The following is a 27,627-nucleotide window of genomic DNA, read 5'->3' as shown; positions in this document are numbered from 1 at the left end:
CGCGGGTATGTCCAGATAGTTGCCTCGCGGAGGCCTCTTTGTCCAGTGTCCATTCTGGGTCCGGAAACGGTACTTTTTTGAGCATTGACCCCAGTAGAAGGTCTGCTGCTGTGAGTTTTACACCTCTCCCACTTCGCGGAGAGTGGGGTGTGGTAGAGGACATCTCCCCGAACGTAATAGTTAATGTAATGTAATGTAGAATGTAATAGTTATTTAATTAACTAATTAAAAAACCTTATTTTATTCTGAAGGCAACCGGATGTCTTAAATCTGCTAGCTCTCAGACAGGAAGTTCTAAATTTGCTCATAAGACAGAGCCGAAAGTTGGCTTGTCAATCTAGATTCGAAGCGTTGTAGCAATTGGCAGGGTCTATTATAGTGAAACACCGCCACCTAGTGGCGGGGAAAAAACAGTAGTTTGACAAATTAAATGAATCACGAATGGATTCATTTAATGTCATGTTGAAAGACCAGTAACAGTGAGACTGGCTCTCAAACGTTTTAATTTCAAGGAGGGTCCAACTTTTTATGGACCATATAGCCTAACACTGAGTGTACAAATGGAACCAAATGTCTTCTAGTGTCATTGTCCTGGCTGCTATTTTCTCACTTATTAATACAACTATCTGGTAGGACAGGAAACCAGCAGTACTAGAGGTCCTGGCTGGTAGGATAGAAAACCAAAAGTACTGGTCCTGGTAGGTCTTGTTATGTACTGTAAACAATATACATATATATCATACATCATATACCATATCATATACATATATATCATTGCTACAAAGTGCAGAATTAAATATGTATGTCAAGAATTAATTGAAACAATTGATTTGTATCTTTTGCTAGTCCCCTCACAGAAAGATCACAGGTTCAAGCCTCACTGCAGCCAGTGTGTGAGTGAGACCTGTCTCTGGATGAATGAGTGAAATGAAAAATAATAGTTAATGTATCTTTATTGGTTGATCAGTGAGGTGATGTCTGACAACACAATATGATCTATGAAGCTGCTCAGGCAAAAGGAGTGTGTTTTAAGGTTATTCATGACTAGAGTTTAGATATAAAAGTCAAACCAAACGATAAACAGTTAACCACTAGTGGTAGGTACCTTGTTGTAAGACAGAGAAAATAGCCGATGTGCAAGCCCACAACACATCATATTGCGATGTGTTATGGGCTTGTAGATTGGCTATTATTGAAAAAATTTTAATGTTTTGTTTTTGACAGATTTTTAAATGTTTTGCCTTCTAATGTCATGCCAAAAATAGAGACACCATGTTGAAAATGGTTATTAGACAAATGACCCCACAGGACAGAGCCAGGGATGCACAAGTTCACCAATACATAAAATTCACAATATTGACTCATACATTATATAATTTCCATATATTCCATACTGGAAGATGCTCATTATAGAAGGAATCTTGCTCAGCAAAGCCTTGAGTTGCTGCGCAATCATCATGCATGCTTACAATTAAAATTGTTAATTTTTATTAAACCTGAGCAAATTCTGCACACCATTAACATCCCATCTGCCAGAGCAAATATTACATCACAGTCATAACATTTGACAGAACTTATGGAATTCCGAACATGAATGTATGACGCAGGTAAAGAATATATAAACGTCATTAAATAAAAAACAAGTTATTGTGTGAGTTTTTACATACGCTCAAGCACAAACACCATTTCTCCCGAGTCTCGACAGATGCAGCTGTTAAAATAAATATACATATTAACTAACTGTACTGAAATGGGAACATCAATGAAGCTGATCAATCAATCATTTTCCGTATAGGGAAGGAACCTTGGCGTGAGAGAACACTGGCAGCCTCAAACACATCAACAACAAGATTTAGATAATTTATTCAAATATTTAAAACTAAATTATGTTAAGTAACTGTGATACAGTAATTATTTCATCCAGGATGGGGGGTGGTTTGATTTGATTCTGCAGACGATAGAAGCGCAAGTTACTGTGCAGTGTTGCCACCTGTAACTCAGTGGTACCCTAGCCTCGGTACCAGGCTTTCATTTTTGTTGGTGCAAAAATTGAAAGCCTGGAGGAACGCATTGGCCGCTCTGGTCTAAAAGTGGGAGTCAACCCTTCCGGGTGGGCGTCGCTCCAAATTATGTGACGTAGCGCTGCACTAGGGGGAGAGGAGGGGCCGGGGGTGACGGACAGATTGATGAGATCCAATCAGGGCGTGCGCAAATCTCAGCCGCGACCCGCCCCTCTAGACCAGAAACCTAACACGTTAGCTCAGGCTAGTGGTACCCAAACCTTTTCATGTGAAGGACGCCCCAAATGAATGTATTTGGCAGCGGAATATATTGTGCAAGGGACCCCCATACAAGATCTGTTAAAAGGTTGGTGTGTCTAATCTGCATGTGCATCCCTAAAGGACTGCTTTAAGTGAAAACATCACAGGTTCAAGTAACTACTGTATTCATAATACAATGTGAATGCATGCAACTGGGATGGTTTACCAGGCTGCATTCCAAATCTGTCGGGATCAATCAAAAGCTTGTCTGTCGGAGGTGGGCAAACGTCTTGTATCTCCATATTCTATAACCTTTTGTATTTCTTCACAAATTAACGCCTTGTATCTCCATATTCTAACCTTTTGTATTTCTTCACAAATTAACGCCCTACTTGATCGTACTACAGCGTCACGCAAAAGTAGCAGTTTGTCTATGGGCGCGTTCGGAAATAGCGCACTGAGCCCACTGTGCAATGCAAACTAATAGGCGAGTGTGCTCCGGTGTGGTATTTCCGAACGCGCCCTATGTCTGACATGCCCAAAAAGACACCAGGTGGTTTAAGTCTGTAAGTTTTATAAATTTTATTTACAAATTTGAGTTTGTAAATAACTAGTTCTATTTTTCCATTCCCTGAAAGTGGACACTGGACATACAAGGTTTTCCGTCCTTTTAATATATTGTATATAAACCAAGTGTTAGATTCCATTAGGAAACAGACTTCCTTCACATGATTCCTTCAATACATGAGATCAATTATACTAAACATCACTACCGTCTGTCTCTCCTATACTGTCCTCCTCTCAGCTGTCCTACTGCCTGTCTCTCCTTCACAACTGCCTGTCAGCTGTCCTACTGAAATGATCAGTACAATTCTTCAGACATTGTTTCAGTATTCGGGACCAGAAAGATTCAATAGAATTTATAGAGCCAACATGCCATGCCAATGCTCCACCAAGAGCATAGTTTCTCAACCCGAGGTTTCTGACCAAAAAGTGAGTTAGTTGAAATTGGTTACTACCTGCCGATGTAATAATGCATTATGTTTGTGTTTGACAGTTAGTAATTAAGATAGGCCTTTTAGGGACTTTTAATATAAAACTACTCAATAAAATAAAATACAAATTTGACATCAATCGTTAACGATCTCCCCATTATGTGTTAAACATGTTCAATTCAGCTGGTCATTAATATACTGTGTTCTTTGAGATCTCAGTGCGAAACCAGTTCACTTATTGTTGCACTGTTCTTGACCATCAGGTAGAATCATTATAAAGACATATTGGGTACAGTCTGTGACTGCCTGCATCTCTCAGCTGTTTGAACATATCAATCTCTCTTTGGCCACATTTGACATTTACACAGAGCCTTTGTCATAAAGATACAATTCACATCAAAGCACATCAATGAGCAGATAGTTATTAAGTCAAGCATCTGTGGGAATATATTTGATCATCTCAGTGTACCCCCTCCCCGGAGTCCCCACCAACCTTAATACCCACCCACAGTAGTGAGACTGACCAAATGGAGGACAACGGAACATGCTGGCATGTGATAGATCCTCTCTCTTTCTGTTGTTGTGGAAAGCACTTAAGTGATGTTGAAAGAAGATTTTTTATAAATAATAAAATTGAAATGTTTTGAATGCAGTGTGTAGAACCGACAGCCCTGTACTTCTTTCTTCAGCCTGAGCCAGAGCGAACCGTCCTTGGAATGGAAAGTTTGCAGGTTCGATCTCGGGTTTGCGAGGCTTTAATTCATTGGACCCACAACATGGCCCTGTGTGCGTTCTCTTAATAAGAGAGTCAGAGTAATGTCCAACTTACAAGTCTGTCGTCTTTTTGTATTGTGGTTATTGTTTGTTATTATAGTGCTGCATGTTGTTAGCTAGCCATCATCGTCGCCTCTCAGGGTTTTCACTTGCAGATCAGCATCCTGCCCCCAGGGGGCAACAATGTAAGTTGTTTTGTTGTGCCGTTTACCTTAGGAAAACTTCTTCTTGTTGGCGGTGAAGCGCTCCATATACTGACAAGAAGAAGAAGAGAAAGAACAAATAGAGACTCTTTCTAGGACAGTGTCAATGGTCAATGGAATTTTACTATTCATAAGATCTGTAGGTGCCGCACTGGAGTAGCTAAAAAAATGTTTCCATCCGGTGGAATATTAGATTTTATGGTCAAAAGGTGTATTTTATATGGAAGGTGGGGGGCTGAGAGTCTTTCAACACCTTAAAACATCTTTGTTTTGATGAGTAGCAAAAGTGCATTCTTTATTTTGACTAAAGTCGAGACTGCGCTACTGGCGGAATAGGGGGGAGAAAAGAGTCGCCTAGTGTTAAGGAGAACTCCTAAATGCTATGGACCAGAGGTAAAGGTTCTGTAACTCTGATATCATACAAATGAAACGAAATGGACCCATAATTCCTACGACTCAGAGTTATGGGGGTCCTTGAAATTAAAATGTTTTCAGAAACACTGTTCTAGGCTCTGGGAGGCACACTGGTACCCGAGGTTTGGTGTTATGCACTAAAGTCAATGACAACTGGGTGGACAAGCATATAATGATTTAACTGTTGTCGTGCCGAAACCTCTTATCTCCATGTTCTAACTTTTTGTGTTTGCTTTGTAAATTAACGCCACTATTTGATCATACTAGTGCCTGGAAACTGCGGTCCGAACAGACATGTTTTGAGCTTGTAGATCTGCTAGTTGTAGACAGGTTTTCCACCCGACAGATGATTTAAACAATATTGTTTTCATTATTTTGATTTCTTATCCCTCTTAATAAGAGAGTCGGACTATGGCCGGGACGGTTATCTCAACCGTCTGGTCACCTAGGCTGCCAAGCCAGCTGGACGGCGTGCCACGGGTTCGACTCCCGAGCCCGACGGCCTTTGCCTCGCGTCACCCAGCCATCTATCTCCCCCTTTCCTGTCTGTCTACTGTTCACTATCAATAAAAAGCCCCAAAACTACCGGTAATCTAAAAAAATAAAAACGTGTCGCTCTGTGTCGTGTTTCGAGCTTGTAGATCTGCTGCTTTTGCGTGACGCTGTAGTATCAAGTAGTGATCAAGTACGTTAATTTACTTGAAACTAACAGTTAGAATATGGAGATAAGAGGTTTCTGTCCAAACGCTTGTTTTCAATGTGGACAGATCTGGTTGTATTTATTACTGTAAGCCACACGGCCAGTTGCACAACATTACCAGCAGCGAAACTATAAAAAGAAAACACCCCTATTATTATTAGTAGTAGTAGTGTAGTCGATGAGACTTGACAGATTATGACGCTAACATGGCTTAGTAAACTGTCTGAGCCTCAACTTTCACCAACTGATCCCTCATCCCTCTAAGAAAAGCCTGAACGAGAGAATGGCACAAAATCCCATTATTGCAGAGAGCTTAGCTAACTTGGCTAGCAGTTAGTTCTCCCAGTGTGGCCGGCACACACATACACATCCTTCAATAGAACAACAACCTGAGTCATAGGACAGTGTTTAATTATTTTGGATTATGCGTGTGTGAGTGTAAACATATTGGTTCTGCACTGTAAAAACTCATGGGCGTGTGCAACTGAATGAAAACATGACAGCTGTTTAGGCAACAGTGGATTCTGTTTGACATTACCGTAACCTAGGAATTCTATGTTACAGTGGTACACAACCTTTTTCCGGATCAGGGTCCACTTAAGTTGAGACATATCAAAAGCAATCAGGGCCCACCCATGAGACCGGTGGGCCGACTGCATTTTCAGAGCATGCTTATTTTAATGATCACTCAATCGATTCTGTGTTCCAACATGTTTCGACCACAAGAGGTCTTCATCATTTAGCCCCGATGAAGACCGGTTGTGGTCAAAACATGTTGGTTTACTAATCCTGCTCTCTATTGCATGTGTGCGTGCGTGGGTGCGTGCGTAGCAGTGTTCCTGAAAAAGATAATTCGTTCTCAGTGAACAGTAAATAAAGGTAAAAAAACATAACACCTGTTTAGGCAACAGTGAATTGGCTCTCTCCCTTCTATTCCCAGCTGTGTGCATATACTGTATAATGTATGCACATAGCACATGGACTGTGTACTTTAGAGTTGGTGTCGGACAGAAACCTCTTATCTCCATATTTTAAGTTTTTCGTGAATTAACGCCCTACTTGATCATCCTACAGCGTCACATGAAAAGCACCAAAAGTAGCAGATCCATGGCCTGGGCCGTGGCTCAGCGGTCCAGGCACCTTGGCCGGTAGCCCGAGTCTGGCAGTGTGCCGTGGGTTCGACTCCCGATCCCGACGGCCTTTACTGCATGTCACTCCCCCATCTCTCTCCCCCATTTCCTGCCAGCCTACTGTCTGTCCCTCAAGCAAAGCAAAAAAAAAAAAAAGAAGCAGATCCACAAGCTCGAAACACGGTGCGAACGACCTCAATACAAAACCCCAAAAGTGGTCAAAGTCATCCTTGGCAGTAAATTAGTTAAGTTACGGGGCAGGAAGTGAATGCGATGCGTTGTGAGCTTGTAGATCTATCTTGGGGCGAATGGTCCCCGCTAGAATGGGTATGGTAGGGTTGTAAGTACCTTGTCGTAGCCTTCCAGGTCTCTGATGTTCTTGACCTCAAACAGGTTCCCCTCCACAGACAGCAGCGACACCTGGGACTGGGTCAGGATGGACACGGGGATGGAGGACAGCTCCAGACAGTTCTCCTCCAGGCGGAGAACCTTCAGCCTTGGACACTTGGACACTTCCTCGGACACCACAGAGATCTAGATGATGAGAGGAGAGATCTCTTTAGAACACAGAATAATGTCCCCGTAGATTTATAAACCTGCCCCTCGCGGTTCATATGAATGTTCTGTTTTTTTTTATTTATTTTTTTTAAGATTTTATTTTTGCGGCTTACGCCTTTTATTGATTTTTTAAGGGATAGAAAGTAGGCTGACAGGAAACGGGAGAGAGATGGGGGGATGACATGCGGTAAAGGCCGTGTCGGGTCCGGGAGTCGAACCCGCGGCACACCGCGACTGGATCACCAGTCCGGTGCCCAGACCGTTACGCTACGGCCTGGGCCTGAATGTTCTGTTTGATGAAGACTGAAGTCCAAGCTGTTTAGAACACTGGTTTTCTTTTTTTTTTTTCTTTTTTTTTTTAAGATATTTTTTTGCGGCTTACGCCTTTTATTGATTTTTGAAGGGACAGACAGTAGGCTGACAGGAAACGGGAGAGAGATGGGGGGATGACATGCAGTAAAGGCCGTGTCGGGTCCGGGAGTCGAACCCGCGGCACACTGCGACTGGATTACCAGTCCGGTGCCCAGACCGTTACGCTACGGCCTGGGCCAACACTGGTTTTCAAAGTGGGGATTTATTTTGTCCCCACAAAATGTCCGCAACACATACCGGTACATTAAATACCATTGACAATGCAGGGAAAATGTACGTAATCTTGTCCCCACACGTCTCATATCTGCCATCGACAATGAAAGGAGAAATTAGGTCAAATGTCAGATCAAATATGACATAAATTTGTGGCAACAGGCATTCTGATTGGCCAGTATGAGATGATTCATGATGATGTACGATGATAAGAGCGCCCCTCACTTCACACAGGTGTGATTTGTTTAACACAAATCTTCTCTTCCGAGTGTCCCTGGCATCAAATATTTGATATGGGTCCACGGCTAAATACATGTCAGTTTGGGGGTCCTTGACATGAAAAGGTTTGAGAACTAGTGGTTTAGAACATGGATAGGCTGATGGATACCTTTCCTTTATTTTAGAGTCGGACCTCTATGTCCGTTTGGCCAATAATATATCGGACAAATGTATTTGACTTTGGTATCAGCAATTATACAGACCATGATGTGTCAACATTTTTGAGTGGTGCATCCACACCAAGGAACAGCAATGTCCCTAAGTGCTGTTGCACCACTCACTTCAGACAGGTCAGATTTTTTATTTTATTTCACCATCCTCATTTTGGGCAATTATTTTCAACGTTTTCAAAGATTTTCCTAAATTGCAGATCTACAACACATTACAATGTGATGCTTTCATTGGACAAAATTACATTAAGCGCCACCAGGTGGTCACCAGTTTAGGCTCTGAGTGCCAATTCTCCCATTATAAAGAAAGAAAGAATTTGTAATTATATTATGCATGTAATGTGCATGTCATCACCTGTACACCAGATTAGAGGAATTTTCAAAATATGGATGAAAAAAAAAAAAAAAAAAAAAAAAAGAATTAAATTCCCAAGGGAGAGACGTCTTGACGCCCGTGGCATCCATTACATAATAGGCAATTAGACGTCTTGACGTTTTTGGCTACTAAACAATAAAATAAATCACAATCACTGATTGTGAGTGTGATTTATTTTATGTCACTGCTTAAAGCAAACATTAAACGTCCATAGACTTGGCTGCTACGCTGCTTACGTAACTCACCTATCGGCTTGTTCTTGCAGCAACGCAGGCGTGCCATAATTTCTTTTTTTATTTAATGTTTTTTTTGTGACTTTCACCTTTATTTTATATTTGGTGCAACCACTCCCTTACGGAGCTATGTGTGTGGGTGGCTGGCTGGGTGGTTGCGTCTGAGCACGAAAACAGCATGGTTGTTTTTCACCACCTGTGCGCAACCTAACACACACACAAACACACACGCACATATTAACTGTATATATGGTGATTTCGGGTGTGCCAGTACAGTAAAGTAGAGGGTACAGTAGAGGGACCTCCGCTTGATATCTGCACGGGAATCTGCACCTTCACCTTCAAAATCTATTCTGCTGCCTATGCCTGTGGTAAAGAGGCTCTGTTACCTGGTTCTGGTTCAGGTTGATCTCTATGGTCTGCAGAGTCGACACCTCGGGGGGGACCACCTGGAGGTGGTTCCTGGACAGGTCCAGCATGTCCAGCATCCTGAGGGTGCCCAGCCCAGAGGGGAAGTCTCTGAACTGGTTCCCGGACAGGCAGAAGGTCCTCAGGGCCTTGAGCTGGCCCACGGTGGGGGGCAGCTGCTGCAGCTGGTTCCCGTTGAGGCTGAGGGTCTCCAGTTTCTTCAGCTTGCAGATCTCACTGGGAATGCTGGCTGTGTGCAGGAAAGGAAAGGACATATTGAGTCGATATCGTCGGTGTCGGGCAGAAACCGCCTATCTCCATATTTTAAAATGTCTGTGTATTTTCTTTAATGAATGCCCATCTTGATCATACTAAAAGACACTAGACAGCATCTGGCAAAAGTAGCAGATCCACAAGTGAAGAAACGACATAATGTATGAAGCAACGCGTTTTGTAGATCTGCTACTTTTGCTATTTTTATATTTGAATCCTGAAAAGCAACATGGCTTCCAGTTCCACCCAACAGACGATAATTTTACAAGAATGTAAACTAGGGGTTAATCGAACTACGGTACACACACACACACACACACGCACACACACACACACACACACACACGCACGCACGCACGTACAACCTTACTGAGTTTATTGCAGTTGAGTGTGAGACTCTTCATGTGTGTGAAGTTGCCAATAGCAGGGGGCAGCATCTCTATTTTGTTAGCTGACAGATCCACCGTACGCAGGTTTCCCGTCAGTCTCTGCAGCTCCTCTGGGAACTGGAAGGAAAAATAAAAACACTATTCATCCTTTGACCCTTGACCCCAGGTCAGTAACTATCCACCCACAATTAGGATTGGGATCCAGAACCGGAGGAATTAGATCCAACATTGAGGTCAGAACCGGAATTGGTTCCATCACATTTAGAACCATTTCCGGAACGAGTTTTCATCACTCTGTCAGAGCTGGTACTGTATGTGGACTTCACGTCCACATAGGGGGGGGGGGGGGGGGAGGGGGGCAGTGGAAGGGTAAACACTGTTGACTATTTCTATTAGACTGTTTATTAGGTAACTGAAGACATTTGAGGATGAACACTGTTGGTGATGTTACCTTTACCTTATCAGAACTAGTGGTACTACTGCATTTATGGCAACTGGCAAGCAACACCGTTGTACTACGGATTATTAGTGAGGCTTAACTGCAGCAGGGTACTACTGTGTTTCATACCTCCAGTAGTCCTTTCCCAGCCAACTGGAAAACCCCAGTCTTCTGTGACATCTCCAGGTGGGACTTGAGCTCAAAATTGATTATTTTATTAATTAAAATTGAGCACTAGTGGCTCAGAGGCTCTGCATGACAACCAGAAGCCTAATATTTCCTAGCCTGGCATTAGCCAGAATCATAAAGTGGATTCACTTACTCACACATTCCTCGGGAGGCTAATATCACCCCCCCAGCCAATGGAGATTCCCATTTTTTATCCCACAATTTTGTAACCCAATTTTCACCCCTGTGTCAATTATCTAATGTGATCCTGGGCTGTACACACCCTCCGCCAACCTGGGGAGAGCAACGGACTTGAACTCATGCTTCCTTCATGCATGAGTGTCCAAGTTGCTCCTTTACACCTGACAGGGGAGAGTTTACCTGGTTGGACGTAGCGCGTGGAAGGAACACGTTATTCCAACCAGTTCCTTTCCCCTCCATCAGGCGCCCCGGCTAGCCAGGGGGAGGCAGTTTAGACACCAGGATTACTGCATGTTTTTTGTGAGGGTACCTACCCTAGGGGACACGGGGAGAACATGCAAACTCCACACAGAAAGGCCCTTTCGCCAACCCCGCCTAGGGTATGGGCACTGATGACGCGGAGGAGGAAGCACGCCGCCAGCACCCACAGCGTCCCGAGGAGATTCCCTTTACCGAGGGTTCGAATCCAAGGTTTTGTGACTGTCTTACATCATCTCTACATCAAAGCAGCCCTTCCATCCCAGAATGTCTGCTGAGATAATTAGCTAGCTGTACTACTCAGTTTAAATGAGACTTAACTGAGCTTTTAGAGATGTACCGAATCCGATACCATTTTGTCCTTCAAGTTACGGCGTTACCGATTCGGATACAACGTGTGTATTGGTTGATGGTATACCGAGTACTGATCTGATAACAAACTAAAAAATCTAGGACAGTGGTTCTCAAAGTGGACCATCTGGGTTCCAAATGGACCTTTACAGGTCTGTAACTCAATCCATTTGGTTCCATTTGTACACTCCAGGGATCCTTGAAATTAAAAGTGTTGAGAACCACTGATCTAGGAATAAATACAAATTAACAATTTAACAATTGTGAAATTGTTAATGTGCAGCATCAAGTTAGTAAAAATAATAATGTAAATACTAAATACAAATAGTACAGTAAGAGTAATACAGTCGTGCAACGTCAACTGAAAAAAACAAAACATGACTACATGAAATCATGTGATAAATGACGTGGTATCGGAATGGCATAGACTGGCATACTTGCCGATACCAGCATTTTAGGCAGTATTAGGCAGTGAACAACTCTAACAGTTTCATACCTCCATCAGTCCTTTCCCAGTCAGCTGGAAGACCCCAGTCTTCTGCGACGTCTCCAGGTGGGATTTGAGCGCGCTGTTTCCCATTATAGGCTCCTAAGACTATCCTCGATGCACGAGTCCTAACAGACTAAACTAACCCTAGGAACCTTTCAACAGCCTTAACACACACAACTAGTCCCAACTGTAATGCCCGAATAAACGGACCCTAACCCCAGAGGACACTTACTGACAATGATAGGTTACTAAACACACTAAAAGTATAATATTACAATAAACTAACCTATAACTGTACAATACACTGTGTAAAACTGATCTAGAATCAGTTTATCGTTAGCTGTATTGACAGCCACCCTGCTGCCAACAACAGTTTTGAGTCTCTGAGATCGGATCAATAAAGACCTTGTGATCTCATATAGAGTAATAATCATCGATAATCATCAATCAATCAATAATTAGCTCTGTCATTTCCTCTCTGGCCTGGTGGTGATGCTGGGAATCTATAGGAGAGAAGGGGGAGAGGATAACCGCTGAATTAGAGAATTAGAAGAGAAGCATTTAGCTGACACCCTTATAGCAACTGCTTCAAAGTGAAAAGGATACCAAGCACACATAAAAGCAATCTGTCTAAGCAACATGCTAAAATAACATTCTGTACATTTTTGGACAAGCAAGCAAACAGGCTGTCGTGTTATTTAAATAACAGTATGTGTGAACAAGTGAATAGCATACAGCTGTAATGTATAACAAAAATAAATACAAATTAAACAATATCTGGCAATTAAACAACAACAAGCAGCAGGTAGCCTAAGATTCTGACATTTGAAAATGTTAGAATCGATAAAACACATCTACGAGTGTCTAAATCTTAGGCTAAGCAGCAGGATGTGTGAGAGGTGGAGCTATAGAGAATATGTTATTTACTTTAAACAGCAACACTAAAGTATTAAACACAGTACATAGCATTACACGTAATAGATGACAAGAGCCAAGTAAACAGAAAGCAATCAATTATAATTAATTTCTAAATATTACGTATTAGTTATCAGCTATCTGTGAATAATAAAAAAAACGATATTACATACATTTTGGGTGGGATCACTGAGCCATTTAGCTAAACTAAGAAGCATACAAATACTACAATGTAAATAACGACAGTTTTACTTACATTAAAACACTCGTTTGTCCTTTAAAACAGAAAAATTACTGTGAAAAAACGTGCGGAGCCGTTAATAGAATGTTTAATAATGTTGTTTACATTATGTTGACAGCTACACACACACAGCTCTAATCCACCGACTGCTAAAAGCTATTAGCACATTAGCAACTAGGGCGATGCCTCTGCGCATGCGCCAGGATTGGGTCATAGGGGACTTTCTTTTGCCCTGAATAGATTTGTGTACAATTGTCTTTAAAAAAAAATCATTACAAACTTATGTGTTCTTCAATCTGAATGTGGTGAATATAGGATGGGAGATGGTACAATGTCTTCAGCATATGAATGTTTTAATTAAGATTAATTCATTTTTTTCCAATATTTTATGGAATTTCATATTCATGAATAGGAAGTAAGTGAATATGAAATCTATCTTACATTTGTGTGTCTGTGAATACACATTTTTAATAGTATATTTTGTTGGGGGTTTTACAACACAATTCCCTTTCACAATCCCCCCCCCCCCCCGCAAAGGAGGGAAAAGGACACTCAAATTGATATACAGTACCTGTATATTTGACCGCACTTTGAGAACAAATTTGATTGAGACTCAATACAAACATATCTTGATATAAATGCATCTTTTTTATTAGGCACATAAGAACATAGAAACATTAAATAGAGCACGCATATCCACTAACTAAACGCCAGGTTACTAATAGAAGAAGGAAGATAAGGTCCGGTCCTCACACTGACTGGATTAAGCTCCTAAACTTAAAATATTTATTAAGGTTCCTTACTTACACCATAGTTGACAAGACAAGACATGATGAAGTTTCATGGCTCTTCATCAGACCTCTGACCTCAGACGTCTGATAAAGAGACGTGAGGCTCAAAACATCATCTCCACAATACTGTAAGGAAGTTAAGGAACCTTAATAAATATTTTAAGCTTTGGAGCTTATTCCAGTGTGCACATAAGAACATAAACACAATGTATAACAGTACAATGTTTCTTTCATTCTAATAGAGATCCAGTCACAAGTTCCATGCACAGAGAAATAGGCCAATCAGGAGCTGAGAACCTCATCATGTAACACTGGGAGGAGGAGCTTCAGTGCCTCAGAAGAAATGGTTATGTCAAGAGGCTCAGCGGTCACTCTGTACACCTTTCAGTTCCGTCTGGATATGCTGTGATCACTTAACTCATTGAGATGCAGAAGTAGTAGGAGGCCAGGGTAAAACTAACTATATATTATTTAAAAAAAAGTAAAAAACATATTATAAAACATATAAACAATATAAACAACTGTCAAAGTGTAATCACTGGGGGATCCAGGTAAAAACATTTTTTGCTCATGTTAAAATTGGTTTGGGGTTGATGCTACTTTAAACAGGATAGCTAGCCGTTATGGGCCTGTCACTCCACCACAGAGGTAAAAGTGAAAACATAATTTTCATCGTGGAGTATAAGCCATTTGATCCGTTGGTCACGTTGTGGAGGCGTTGGAGAGACTCAGCATGCTGCTGTGGTGATCCTTCCATTGCAACACCTGCTTGGATAAACTCTCCACCTCTGACACCTGGTCCAGCAACTGAACCACCGCTGTGTTCTGTAGGATGATGGATGGATGGGTGGACGGACGCACACACAGAGGAGGAGGGTCAGAGATGAAGAGCAACAGAGAGAGAGAGAGGGAGGGTTAACTTAAGCCCTTAGTTATTTTTCATGTCAAAACATTCAAAACCCATTTTCTTTGTAGAACATTTGTTTGAAATATTTTCCATCTACCTGTATCTACATTGATTGCACAGAGAAACGCATCTCAAAGTCAGAAACAAGAAACAAATGCAAACAAATCACATTCTGACAATATGTAACATTACAAATCAGTTTTCAAAAGCCAGTCATTGTCTACTACTGTCAGTAGTAGACATGTACAATAACAAACAGTGATTCAATTGCCGGATCTTTTTCCTAAATGCAAATAGTCAAATCAACAAAAAGTGACATTGTGTTTGCGTGTATTATTGTGATTGAACGTAAAAGCCCTATTTTTTACAGCAGACACAGACAGGTGTCTGCTGTATAAATAGCCCTGTTCGTCTACAATGACATGCCCAAAAAAGAGGATGCCATGCCAGGTTCCAAGTGGTTGAACTGGTGTGATGGGTTCAGTATATGTTAGGTGTGGGTTCTCACCAGCTGAACCATGGACTGGTGTGATGGGTTCAGTATATGTTAGGTGTGAGCTCTCACCAGCTGAACCATGGACTGGTCCATGGTTGAACTGGTGTGATGGGTTCAGTATATGTTAGGTGTGAGCTCTCACCAGCTGAACCATGGACTGGTCCACAGTGGGAACAGAGCGAACAATCTCCAGGTTTCTGTCCAGCTTCTCTATGAAGTCCACCACCATGCGGATGAGCTCCACCACATACCTACACAACAACATAACACATTCGCTATTTTTGTATGCCCCCATTGTACCACAAAGTATAAAGGCCTATTCATAGTCTGATTTATCGGTGGTGAGGTGACCACCGTAACTACAAGATGACGTCACGGAGCCGCGGTGAAGAGCAAACCACCGCTCTCCCCAGCCCTTCTCTCTGTTTTTACTCACTCACCACCGGAGTGGTCACCTCACCACCGAAAAATCCAGACTATGAATGAGCCTTAAGACGCGTAATCAGACAAATCGATTTAGTCATTGACAATTAAGAAAATATAAAAACCTGCTTTTTGATTATTCTTATTAACCTGCATGAGCAAGATTAAGTCACTTATTGTTTCTATATTGGATATATTTTCGTGATAGAACATATTCTTGTTGCAATTTGTGAAAAATCAGAGCAGTCTGAATTGGTTGCAAGTTGTAACACACACACACACACACACACACACACACACACACACACACACCTGTGCAGGTCGGCCTGTATGGGCAGGTTGGTTTGGCGCATGGGTCTCATCAGTCTCTGTCGGAGGCTGCTCTGTGCCTTCAGAACCACCTGCAGGTGACTGGAGAACCTCTGGACCACCTCCAACCGTTGGCCTGGGATCAGCAGCATCAACACACAATCACATGTTCACATGTTGTTCAGTTTATTTTCAGCATCGATCATTACATATGTATTCCAACAGTGCAATTTAGCACAAGAACACCACAATTTGGTGGGAGTCCATTTGGCATAATAATAATAAAGTGTCCAAGATGGCGAAAAAGGGGACAGGTCATAATGCTTATTGAGCCCTAGGCCTCTAATACCCTGGCTCAGTTTGCATAAATAAATTCAGTCGTCAGTGTTCACAGAACACTTCAAGAATACATTTATATGGTGCTCTGCACACATTCATACACACACACATGACCCTCGTTCTATCTCTCTTATCTAACTCACACAACTCTGTCTCATGTGAGAGTCAAGTTATGCGGAACAAGTGTCACTGAGTGTCTGAGTGTCACTGTGGAACTGCAAAACATTCTATTTCCGTGTGCACTCCACCATCGGCTCAAGCATGAGGGGAAAATGTACCATGTATGCTGCCACCTAAATTTGGATTTGGATTTTACCCCAAAACATTTCAGACTTGACTGCTACAGTAAGTATAGGTCTGCTTTGCTATTCACCACAACGATGATTTATCTGTTCCATTTAAAAAGAATGTCCTCCATCACTTCAAATTTCACTTGTTTATCATGATCACCGGTTGAGGCCTCTCTCCTGATTGGATCAAATTGGTATTCCAACCTCAGACCTGAATATATTTATAATATACGGTCTATAGTCTCTGTCGGATAAAAGTACATTTATGAAAATACACAACAAGTTAGAATATGGAGATAAGAGGTTTCTTCCCGACAACAATAATATATTTTCTATGTACTAAACTAAAAAGTTTACTCAGAAACATGAGACTTACTCAGGTAGAACTTGTGAGAAACGTCTGCAGTGTCCTTCTCCAGACGTAACATATCCAACTCCATCTGCAGCTGAGAACAGCAGCAGCAACATGGATGTTATGCGGAGGCTGCATTATTTAGACCACAGACCTCCATGACTCAGAGTGTACAAATGGAACCAAATGCAAAATGCACCATTTGTATATTCTCAGAGTTACAGCCCCATAAGGGTCCAGATTTGGTTCCGTTTGTACACTCTCACTGCCTCACACTCAGTTACTGCCCCTTCCATTGAGTTCCTAGCTATCAAATCATTTAGCTGGGAACCCTCTCAAGGACCCCTGGGGGTACCTAAACCCCACTTTGAGAAGCACTGCTGTAGGGCAGTTGAGGCGTCGACAAGCATCTTGCCTGCTTGTAGTGTAGTAGAATCCCCTAACGCCCAGCCGCTCCTACTTTTTCTGTGTATAGATTATGTATTATCTGTGTATGTATTACTGATGAATTGAGTACAGCTGTCCTGTCTCTCCTACACTGTCTCCCTCTCAGCTGTCTGTCTCTCGTACACTGTCTCCCTCTCAGCTGTCTGTCTCTCCTACACTGTCTCCCTCTCAGCTGTCTGTCTCTCCTACACTGTCTCCCTCTCAGCTGTCTGTCTCTCCTACACTGTCTCCCTCTCAGCTGTCTGTCACTCTGTCTCTCCTACACTGTCTCCCTCTCAACTGTCTGTCTCTCCTACACTGTCTCCCTCTCAGCTGCCTGTCTCCCTCTCAGCTGTCTGTCTCTCCTACACTGTCTCCCTCTCAGCTGTCTCTCTCTCCTACACTGTCTCCCTCTCAGCTGTCTCTCTCTCCTACACTGTCTCCCTCTCAGCTGTCTGTCTCTCCTACACTGTCTCCCTCTCAGCTGTCTGTCTCTCCTACACTTGTCTCCCTCTCAGCTGCCTGTCTCCCTCTCAGCTGTCTGTCTCTCCTACACTGTCTTCCTCTCAGTGTCTCTCCTACACGTCTCCCTCTCAGCTGTCCTGAACCATTATCCCGGTACCTCATCACGTCTTCTCTTCATTTTGAAGTGTTGTTCAGTTTCCTGGAGGGAATCAGAGACACTGCTGTCTCTGGAGACAGCATCTAACTCCTCCTGAGGGCGGACGGACGGACAGACAACCGATAAGAACCAATAAGAACAGGGTTGAAACCATTTGTGTTGTTAATGTGTTGTACAAGTTGTAGTTTATTTTTGGTCCCAGAATAGGGGCGCTAGGAGTCATGCAGTTAACATAATGTTGGCTGTAGTATTTTCTAGGGCTGCAAATATTGATTATCTTCTTATCGATTATTTTATTAATTACTTTTTTATTTTGATTGATCAAATAATTCAGATGCACAAGCTTCAAACACGTCAATGTAGATCGAACATTTTCACTAAATGTTAATGTTTTTTTTTAATAATAAAAAATGCCCAATGAGATTAGGCATATGGCAAGACAGGGCCCGCCCCCTAGTATTACTATTTTCTCCTCACCTGCGATATGGTTCCTCTGGCAACACATCTAGCCAGCAGGGCGGCGACTGGTGTCACTGTAATCGGAGATTTGTCCCAATGATTCATGCTGAAACTAAAGAGAGCACTTTGGTCAATAATGGGATTGTATTCATCATTCCACAAAGACTCCAACTCCAAACATTGAGGAACCGGAAACGGTTACATCACATTTGGAACCACTTCCGCAACCATTTTTATTTTATTTTATTCATTTACTTTTTATCACACTGCCAGAGCTGGTATGTGGTTCCTTGAGGGCGTTCCTAATGGACAATTACAGGTATGCAACTCTAGTTATGGGGGTCTTTGAAATGTAAACGTTTGATCTAGGAAAAAAAAAAAAAAAAAAAAACATGACTGTCATGTGATAAAGTGTGTGGTATTGAAATTGCAGACTGGCAGACTCGCTGATACCAGCATTTTAGCCAGCTTTTATCAGCAGCTTTTCTGATACTGAGTAGTGGTATAATGGAACAACTCTAATTTGAAAAGAATAAACAAGAGCTTGTTACTAAATAATAAATACATTGGAACATAGTTTGATCCAGAGCCTTAGAAATACTGGTTTGATCTAGCCCCATATGTGCCCTCTCCCTACGCTCATTCTGCTCGGAGCTACAGAATGAGCGTAGGGAGAGGGCACCTTAGAGTATATATATATATATATATATATATATATATATATATATATATATATATATATATACTCTAAGGAGGGCACATATGGGGCTAGGTTTGATCCATATCAAAGGCTAGGACCCAGGGGGTGTGTCTAGACGTCATGACCACGTGGTTGATGTTGATCAAATGAAAACGTCGGCGCGGACATTTTTGAAAACAATAAACTGAAAATTACATGTAAAACAAACGTATTTAGGCCTATATCAATTATTAAAAGTTAATAACATAAAAGATTAAAGAGAGACCTGAATGTACGTAACACACATGTTGATATGTAATTGTAATATATTTGTAAGATAAACCAGTCTCATGTTGTTTAGTTACGTCATGTCGTGGTTGATGATGTTAAAACATTTATAAGCATTACAATAGCAGATCACAATTAATTCACGTGAGCTTGTAGATCGGCTATATGGGGAGGAGAATGAACAAAGTGCAGTTCAATCATGTGTTGATCTCATGTATTATTAATAATAAATCACTCACCGTTCAGATTGTTGTTGCTATGCTGCTGCTGTTCCTTTCCGTCTTCCTCTGTGTCTGTCTGTGTGGTGTTTGTTTGACGGAGACACTTCCGCTCTATTGCTCTCTGCTGCCACCTCCTGGACGCACTGGATAACAATTTTTTGTTCCAAACTGACGTCTGTATATCTAGCATTGATTAACTGACTGCTAGGCATACTTTACAACATGCTGCTAATTCTACAAAACATATTTTCGTTAGTTTTTAATGTATTGATGTATTGAATAATTACCAGATTTTTCCATGTCTTTACTTTCAGCCAATTATTTAATTTGATTTCAAATTTGCATGCAGAGCATTATTGGCATGAGAGAACATACATTGCCAATGCAGGTGTCAAAAACATAATAAAACAATTTAAGTCACATTGAAACTTGGAATAACTGGTTGTTAGCAGTGGTGTAAAGTACATAAGTACATGTAGCCTACTCAAGTATTGTAATTATGTACAAATGTGAGGTATCTTTAGCCTACTTTACCAGAGTATTTCCAACTCCACCACATCTCAGAGGCAATTATTGTACTTTACTCCTTTGCAATTATATGAAAACCTTAGTTAGTAGTTAATTGTCTTTGTACCCTAGGTATATACATTGGCTATTTGAAAATAGAACATCTACAAGCAATATACTGTATATCTGCATAATTACACATGACATATCCATCTGTGTAGTATGTGGTATGTACAGTACATATACGGTGCATGAGCATAGCAGCTGGTGTATACTGCTCATAGACATTAAGGTGGAACGTCCTTGACCTGACAGGGTGTGCAAAGACATATGCAGCTGAACGGTCTATAACAGTATGCAGATTACAGACATGGACAGACAGACGGACAGACAGACGGACGGACGGACGGACGGACGGACGGACGGACGACTGCCCGTAAAAGCACCAGAAGGACCTGTAAGTTCTGGCATTTCTTTGCTTTGTACATTGAGTGGTCCTCATATTTTGTTGTGCAGAAAGACCACTTTTGAAGTTGTGCTCGTTCAGTTACTTTCAACTTTGAGTTTTAATCTCAAACATCAAAATACTCTGTCCAATTAGCAGGGAAGCTGCAACACAGAAAGGCGGGAGAGTTTGGCTGCGGTGTATAAATAGGCCTAATGTGTCAGAACTGGCCATTAGTAGACCTGCAACTAACCACAGATGCAGTGATGGCGGTGATGGAAGATGAAAATGCCTTTTCCACAACAGCATTCACCATCGTTGTCACGGCGGTGGCAGCAGCAACACTAGTGGCTTACTCCTCCGTGCGAACGAGGAGGCTGGAGGCTGTGGAGAGAATGAACAGCATACAGGAGAAGAATGAATGGAAGGAGGAGAGGAACAGATGGGAGCAGGAGCGCCTGCAACTGGTCAGAGAAAGAGAAGCTTTGACAGAAAGGCTCCACTCCGCAGAGCAGAGGATCCAGGTCATGGAGGAAGAGATGAGGTTCTGGATGTTCTGCATGTGAGTGAACTCACACTGGAGCCAAACACAGCGAACAGAGCGCTCTCTCTGTCAGACGGCAACAGACAGGTTACACGTGCGAGAGAGAAACACTCGTATCCCCGTCGGAAAGACAGATTTGACCACTGGCCACAGGTCCTGTATAGAGAGGCTCTGACCGAACGATGTTACTGGGAGGTGAAGTGGAGCAGCTGGGTTTCTGTAACGGTGGCGTACGGGGTAATCAACAGGAGAGGACGGGGCCAAAGCAGTAGGTTTGGACTCAACGACAAGTCCTGGAGTCTGGAATGTGGAGACGGTCAACGTGGTGACAGGTACATTGTCCGTCACAATAAGGAGAGAACTGAACTCTCTGTCCGGCCCTCTGACTCCAACAGAGTAGGAGTGTACCTGGACTGTCCTGCCGGGTCTCTGTCCTTCTACAGAGTGTCATCTGACACACGTACTCCAGGCCTCTTTCACAGAACCCCTCTACCCTGGGTGCTGGTTGGGATACTTTGACTCCTCATGCTGCCAAGTGTGGCCACTTACACACACCCGCAGTAAATAAGAGATTTAGTACCTGTGAGAAATCATAAATGTGCTTTAAATGCAAGTGTTAAAACACTGGCAAAAGCTTTTTAAATTAATACATATGTGGTTATTTGTTTAGTTTTGTAATATAAAACTTGTCAAACATCTGAAGACTACAAATGAGGCTTCTTCATATTTTCATCTTATTATTATTATTTTCTGTTATTACTTTGTCATTGTTGTAGCACAGTACTTTGTGGACTGCATACAATTTTGCTTCTTATGAATAGTGATAAATCAAACTTGAAACGTATAGGTTGGTTAGTGTAGTTATTACATCCATTCAGTAGACATACATTAGACACAACATCCATTCAGACAGTAGACTATACATTAGACACAACATCCATTCAGACAGTAGTCTATACATTAGACACAGAAATACATTCATACAGTAGACTCCTTTAAATCACACAATCAAATTTAACGTGCGCTCAAAGTCTGTCCATGCTAGTTGTGGTTATGTACATGTCAATGAATGATGTCACCAGTGGGAGCATGTGACAAAGTACATTTACCAAGTCCTGTACAGTAATTCCATTTGTAATTTCCAGATGTAGATGACATCTGGACATTTTCCAGGTGTCAATTTGGGGGTCCTTGACACGGAAAGGTTTGAGAACTAGGCCTACTGTACTAGAGAGTTGTAGACACGGGGAAACCTAGCAGCAAGCGATGTTAGATTATATCTGCTCTCTAGGTCGCTTTGCGAAGCCTTGTGAGCTTTAGTTGTATATCGTCTATGTTCAAATAGCCAAAGTATATTTAGGGCTGAAGTGGTTAATTAGTTTTCGAGGGGTGCTAGCCCCTCCTATGCTCAGCTTTTTGTGTGTGTGCGTGTGTGTGTGTGTGTGTGTGTGTGTGTGTGTGTGTGTGTGTGTGTGTGCGTGTGTGTGCGTGCGTGCGTGCGTCATGGAAATGATGTGATTGGCTGATCGCGGAATGTGATGTATGATGATAAGAGCGCCCCTCACTTCACATGGATGTGATTGTTATAATACTAATCTAATCTAATCTAAAATGATCTAATCTAATCTAAATCAACAAAGTAACTAGTAACTACAGTTTTCAAATAAGTGCCTTTAAGAAGTACTTAAAAACTGTAGTTGTTAAATTCAGTAGGCTACTAGTTACTTTACACCACTGGGTTAACTTCAATACACTGGAGGTTGTGTGCTAATGTGTGGCCAGTGTGTGAAATGTTTCTACAAGAGATGACCCTTAGGTGGCAGCACAAGTCTTTAGCAACTAGATTCTGTAAAGGGGTCTAGAGCTAGCTGCTAAAGCAGGGACGGATTAACCCCTACGAGGGCCCCGCCGGGGCCAGTATGTTTTGACAGGCTCAAATAGCACGTGGGCGCGCAACACTTTTGGGCTTTTCAAGGGGTGTTTCATCTTTTTGACCTAAATGTAACACAATCAACAGCCAATGAAGGTCCCTTTTCAGGGTCTCAAACCCAGTAGGCTACCACGCCGTCCGGTTTCCCCGAAGGGCCCCTGGGTCACGGCATGGCTAATTTAGCCCTGCTCTAAAGTATAGACATATAGTAGACATCAATGTCAACTGTCAAACCAGAATGGATGTTGTTGTGTCTAATTATATATTCTAATGTATTTACTGATCCTTCAAGTGAATTTCAGTTACCATGAAAATGTCTTCAGACAAACACAAGCCCTGATAATAAAGAACACGAAAGTTAAGAAAGAAGGAAAAACAGCCAGACAATAGCCCGTCATGTGAAGTCAATCTACTTAATCTACTGTATGGATAAACTTTCCTTAACGGTTATACTGGTTTCAGTATTTATTTATGATGTATTGTAGCGGTCAATTTGTATTGGGGGTGGGGAGGGGGGGCAGGGCAGGGTTCGCAAGACATGGCCAAAGCATTTCCAGGGGCCCCGACGCAAATCGTTGAGAACCCCTGGTCTACTGTATGAATGTATGTTGTGTCTACTGTATATAATGTGTCTGAATGAATGTTGTGTAATGGGTTATATATTTTTTGAGTCTTATGTTGCTGGTAGTGGTAGTTGTGTGTTATAGTTTGATGTTGGCTTGTTAATAAAGCAGAATATACTTCAGACTTCTAGTGATAATGAATGTTTGGGCGCTGTGAGACGCTCCAGTCTCCAGTGAAGGAGTGTGAGTGATGAGATAATGAGTCTCATGGTTCCTCCTCCGCCCTCGTCTTCATTTAACTTCCCAGGCAGCCGGAGTGAATAAGTGAAGAGCACATGGTAGATTTCTATTGCTAATACCAGCGGCTGAGGCGATGCCGGGGCTCTGATACTAATTTCTCTAGAGAGGAGTTGTTCTCGGCCTGGAACATTACAATGAGACTCTGGAGGGAGATTTCCTTTAGAAGTGACGTGTGACTTTTACACAGAGAGGTTGTTATCAGAAGGCCCATGAGCTTGTAGAAGACAGATATCTGTGATTGTCGTTAAAGGCATAGCACATAATACACAGCACATGCTCGTCCCCATTTGTTTACAGAATGCTCGCCCCTATTGTTTTTTGCAGAATGCTCGCCCTCAGCAAGCCGGACCATTCGTCCACTTTCATGGTGAGAACAGACACTAACACCAGTTTTTTTGTTATGTTTTCGGGCCGGGTAGGGCGTAAAATGTGTGCCAATTAGTAAGGCCAGGCGGAGCCTCTGGCCAGCCCAGTTAGGGCTTTAATTCTCAAGCCTGTTGAGAACACACCGGCCGGCTGCCGGCAGGGCTGCACTAATGACTTTGGGGAAGAGTTTGAATGGACAGGTATCAGTCAAAAGGGAGACATCGAAGAGGAAGGACGGGCAGGGAAGGATCAACATATGGAATGTCAGAACAGGTCATATATGGAGATCTAAGGGTTTGATGATGTCAGATCAACATGGAGTCCGTGAGGTCAGATGTAGAGTTGCTGGCCGGCTATATGCTATATGCTATCCAGTCTTCTTCATGTATGGCTATCCAGGGTTTGATGAGGTCAGTGTCATGATCTTCATATATGGAGTCGGCCATATATGGAGCGTGTCACGAGGTGTGAGGTGCGACAGACTGATAGGTTTTCATAGTAAACTGCGACCTGGCAAATTAGGTGAGTGTTCTTGTGTTCAAGTTTGTCATGTGATTACATGTATTTAACAGTTTTCAAAATAAAAAAAACAGAAGAGCTTGAGGTTGTATAGATTGCCGATTTTCTCTTTAAATTCTCTTTTGGGTCCCAAGCTAAAACGTTTGGGATTCACGGATGAAGATGCAGTTAATGGGGACTAATGTAATTGTCTCCATTAATCTCCATTAAACTCAGCATCGTCTCCATGCAGAGACACACACAGAATGTGAATCCTCAAAATGTAATTCATTATTTAAAAGTACTTATTATGCAATACAAGTGCGGTGGCTGCAGGATGAGGATCAGCATCTCCAAATCTGAGGCCATGGTTCTCAGCAGGAAACTGATGGATTGTGTGCACTCCGGGTAGGGAACGAGACTTTGTCCCAGGTGAAGGAGTTTAAGTACATCTCGGGGTCTTGTTCACGAGTGAGGGGATCGAGGACACAGGACAGTGCAGGAGCTCAGCAGGAGAATGGGAACAGCAGGAGTTGTATTGCAGTTGCTGTACCACACTGTTGTGACAAAAAGAGAGCTGAGCTGAGCCTACTCTCCCCTATGGATATGAAGTGTGGGTCATGACCGAAAGAATAACATTGCGGATAAAAGCTACCGAAATGAGTTTTCTAAGTCGGGTGGCCGGCCTGGCGGCCTCTCCCTTAGAGATAGGGTGATAACTTTGAGAAGTAAAGGGCAGGCCTACAGTCATCCGTGAGAGACTCAGAGTAGAACCGCTGCTCCTTGAATTGGAAAGGAGACAACTTAAATGTATCACTATGAAAAATCTTTTTTGCAGGCCTTTAAAGGAAAAACACGATGACATTTTGGGTTGTTGTCCAATCTCTTCACGGCCTCAGGGCCCTGGCGCATGGCAAAAAACATGAGCACTATTCTGGGATGAACATTCGGCGAAGATAGCTGATCTACAAGATCTACAAGCTTGTACATCGGTGCAAACACACACACACACACACACACACACACACACACACACACACACACACACACACACACACACACACAGAGGACCATAAAGCCACAAAGTCAACGACAGAAAGTTACATTTCGAGTGTATTCATTTATTCATAATAATAATAATGATATTAATAATATGAATGATAGTAATAATAATGCCATTGAACTATCTGGGAAGTCAGATAGAATCAGCGGCGGGGTACGTATTGCGAAGAATAATCACAGTTATAAAAATATCTTTCTTTTACATTTCAACAAAGTTTTGCGGGTGTATCTCCCCCCCCTCCCCCCCAAGAGAAATATGGCCAAACCCTGACTTATAATAATAATAATACTTAACATAAATTATAAATAAAATATAAATCTTTAATAATAATTCTAGTGAGAAAACCGTTACTTTTCAGGATTGATTCAAATTCAAAAGTAAAAGATTAACAAGCCCAAACGTGGATCTGCTACTTTTGATGCTTTTGTGTGACGCCGTAGCACGATCAAGCATAGGGCGTTGACTTAAGAAAGAAAAACAAAAGGTTAAAATGTGGAGATGAGAGGTTTCTGCCCTGTGACAACATAATGTATTACTAGCCTGGCGTAGCCAGACTTCATCTGCCCCTAATGCGTATGTATTACTGCATCATGGTTGTATACAGTACGTTCTGTATAGTCTTTGTGTGAAGAGAGAATGGAACTTTCTCCTTCATTGTTCCCATATTTATTCATACCGGTCCAGGATAGGATAAATTACTTTTCCATTGGAGTAGCTGCATGTTTGTATTGCCGCGTTTGTGTGTGTGCGTGTCCATGTGTGTGTGTGTGTGTGTGTGTGTGTGTGTGTGTGTGTGTGTGTGTGTGTGTGTGTGTGTGTGTGTGTGTGCGCATGCGTGAATGAAGCTCTCATCACTTCTTGAAGGTTGACAGGTCACATTTAGCTGCAAATGTATTCAGAGAATAAATCTGCCATCAAAACTCTGCTTTAAAATGGATCATTTACATTCATTTGAACTCCTGCAAATGTGACTCGTTCTAAAGTAAAAAGTTTAAAATTGTTAATTTATCCATTATTTTGAAACTCTGAAGAAGTGTGTGTGACACAATGTAACACGTAGGCCTGGTTACATTTTGTTTATGGTTACACTCCCAGAGTTGCAAACGAACGCCTGGGATTTTACGGAGTGTTATGAGAACAAAGCCAGAGGGAGAGAAATAACATTAATAATAAACGATGAGATTATCACACTGAATCACTCTTCCTCTCTGGATAATGACAGAGAGAGAGAGAGAGAGAGAGAGAGAGAGAGAGAAGAGCTGCCGGAGGAGATAATGCTTGTTGTCTACAGCGTAATAGCCGATAAGATGACCTCTTTACCAAAATGATAAACAAGGGCGTTGCCGCGGGATACCGTAATGACTGCAAATCATATGGGTTAACATTATGCACCCCAGGAAATAAGCAGTGTGTGTGTGTGGTGTATGGGGGTACCATGGGGGTTACAGTACGTATAATTTATGAATGCGACTTTTGTGTATGCTGTGTGTGTCTGTGTGCTTGTATTACTATACTTAAAGGGGAATTCCACTCATTTTCAACATTTTACTATGTCATTAATATACATTAGAGATTCTGTGTTTCCTAGAACTGGAGGTCTGAAATAAATCATTAACATGGTGAAGTACATCTTGATGATGTCATCAAGATGTGCTTCACCAATGGGGGGACTTTTTTTTTATTATTTCCACACAACAGCTTTAAGGTATATTAATGACAGTAAAATGAGTGGTATTCCCCTTTAAGTTGTGAGCGCCAAATGTCCCCTCAATGAAGTTTAAAGAATCACACCCGTGTGAAGTGAGGGACGCTCTTATCATCGTACATCATCATGACGTAACATGTCTATTTGCGTACGACAAAAATACAGATTTCCTCGTCTACATATGACGTAAATTCTCCATTTATTGTCAATGGGAATTTAATGTTTGTGTAGTTAAAAAAAACGATTTGCTTGTCCACATATGACGTAAATTCTCCATTCATTGTCAATGGGAA

At 42.0% G+C, this 27,627-nt stretch overlaps 2 protein-coding genes and 1 long non-coding RNA gene across 3 annotated transcripts; all 3 read right to left on the bottom strand.

Moving 5' to 3' along the window:
- Positions 1-1,011: 1,011 nt before the first annotated feature.
- Positions 1,012-2,697, bottom strand: LOC310877904. Its single transcript, XR_014570842.1, has 3 exons — positions 2,601-2,697; positions 2,282-2,550; positions 1,012-2,013 (listed from the first exon to the last, which is right to left on the bottom strand). It is a non-coding gene; the product is annotated as an uncharacterized lncRNA (long non-coding RNA).
- Positions 2,698-3,333: 636 nt separating this feature from the next.
- lrrc57 (leucine rich repeat containing 57) lies at positions 3,334-12,966 on the bottom strand. The gene is made up of 6 exons (XM_083791342.1): positions 12,827-12,966; positions 11,662-12,158; positions 9,730-9,865; positions 9,068-9,336; positions 6,826-7,011; positions 3,334-4,284 (listed from the first exon to the last, which is right to left on the bottom strand). The coding sequence occupies exons 2-6, from the start codon at positions 11,743-11,745 to the stop codon at positions 4,243-4,245; spliced, it is 717 nt and encodes a 238-aa protein (XP_083647468.1). The 5' UTR covers positions 11,746-12,158; positions 12,827-12,966; the 3' UTR covers positions 3,334-4,242.
- Positions 12,967-14,132: 1,166 nt separating this feature from the next.
- On the bottom strand, positions 14,133-19,494 carry haus2 (HAUS augmin like complex subunit 2). Its single transcript, XM_083792340.1, has 7 exons — positions 19,432-19,494; positions 18,244-18,337; positions 17,767-17,859; positions 16,743-16,812; positions 15,741-15,873; positions 15,148-15,256; positions 14,133-14,427 (listed from the first exon to the last, which is right to left on the bottom strand). The coding sequence occupies exons 2-7, from the start codon at positions 18,328-18,330 to the stop codon at positions 14,305-14,307; spliced, it is 615 nt and encodes a 204-aa protein (XP_083648466.1). The 5' UTR covers positions 18,331-18,337; positions 19,432-19,494; the 3' UTR covers positions 14,133-14,304.
- Positions 19,495-27,627: the final 8,133 nt, after the last annotated feature.

This window comes from Protomyctophum parallelum, assembly GCF_964188405.1.
Source record: "Protomyctophum parallelum genome assembly, chromosome: 20".
In the NCBI taxonomy this organism is placed as follows: Eukaryota; Metazoa; Chordata; class Actinopteri; order Myctophiformes; family Myctophidae; genus Protomyctophum; species Protomyctophum parallelum.
This window is presented reverse-complemented; position numbering and strand designations above follow the sequence as displayed.

Bases quoted from the DNA above. Each gene is read 5' to 3' on its own strand.
- lrrc57 (XM_083791342.1), bottom strand. From the start codon at position 11,745: ATGGGAAACAGCGCGCTCAAATCCCACCTGGAGACGTCGCAGAAGACT. The intron at 9,866-11,661 runs GTATGAAACTGT...TTTTCCTTCCAG, and splicing joins CTGGGAAAGGACTGATGGAG to TTCCCAGAGGAGCTGCAGAG. The intron at 4,285-6,825 runs GTACTTACAACC...TCTTCTTGTCAG, and splicing joins ACCTGGAAGGCTACGACAAG to TATATGGAGCGCTTCACCGC.
- haus2 (XM_083792340.1), bottom strand. From the start codon at position 18,330: ATGAATCATTGGGACAAATCTCCGATTACAGTGACACCAGTCGCCGCC. The intron at 16,813-17,766 runs GTACCGGGATAA...TGCTGTTCTCAG, and splicing joins TGAAGAGAAGACGTGATGAG to CTGCAGATGGAGTTGGATAT. The intron at 15,257-15,740 runs GTGTGTGTGTGT...GTTGTTGTGTAG, and splicing joins ATACAGGCCGACCTGCACAG to GTATGTGGTGGAGCTCATCC.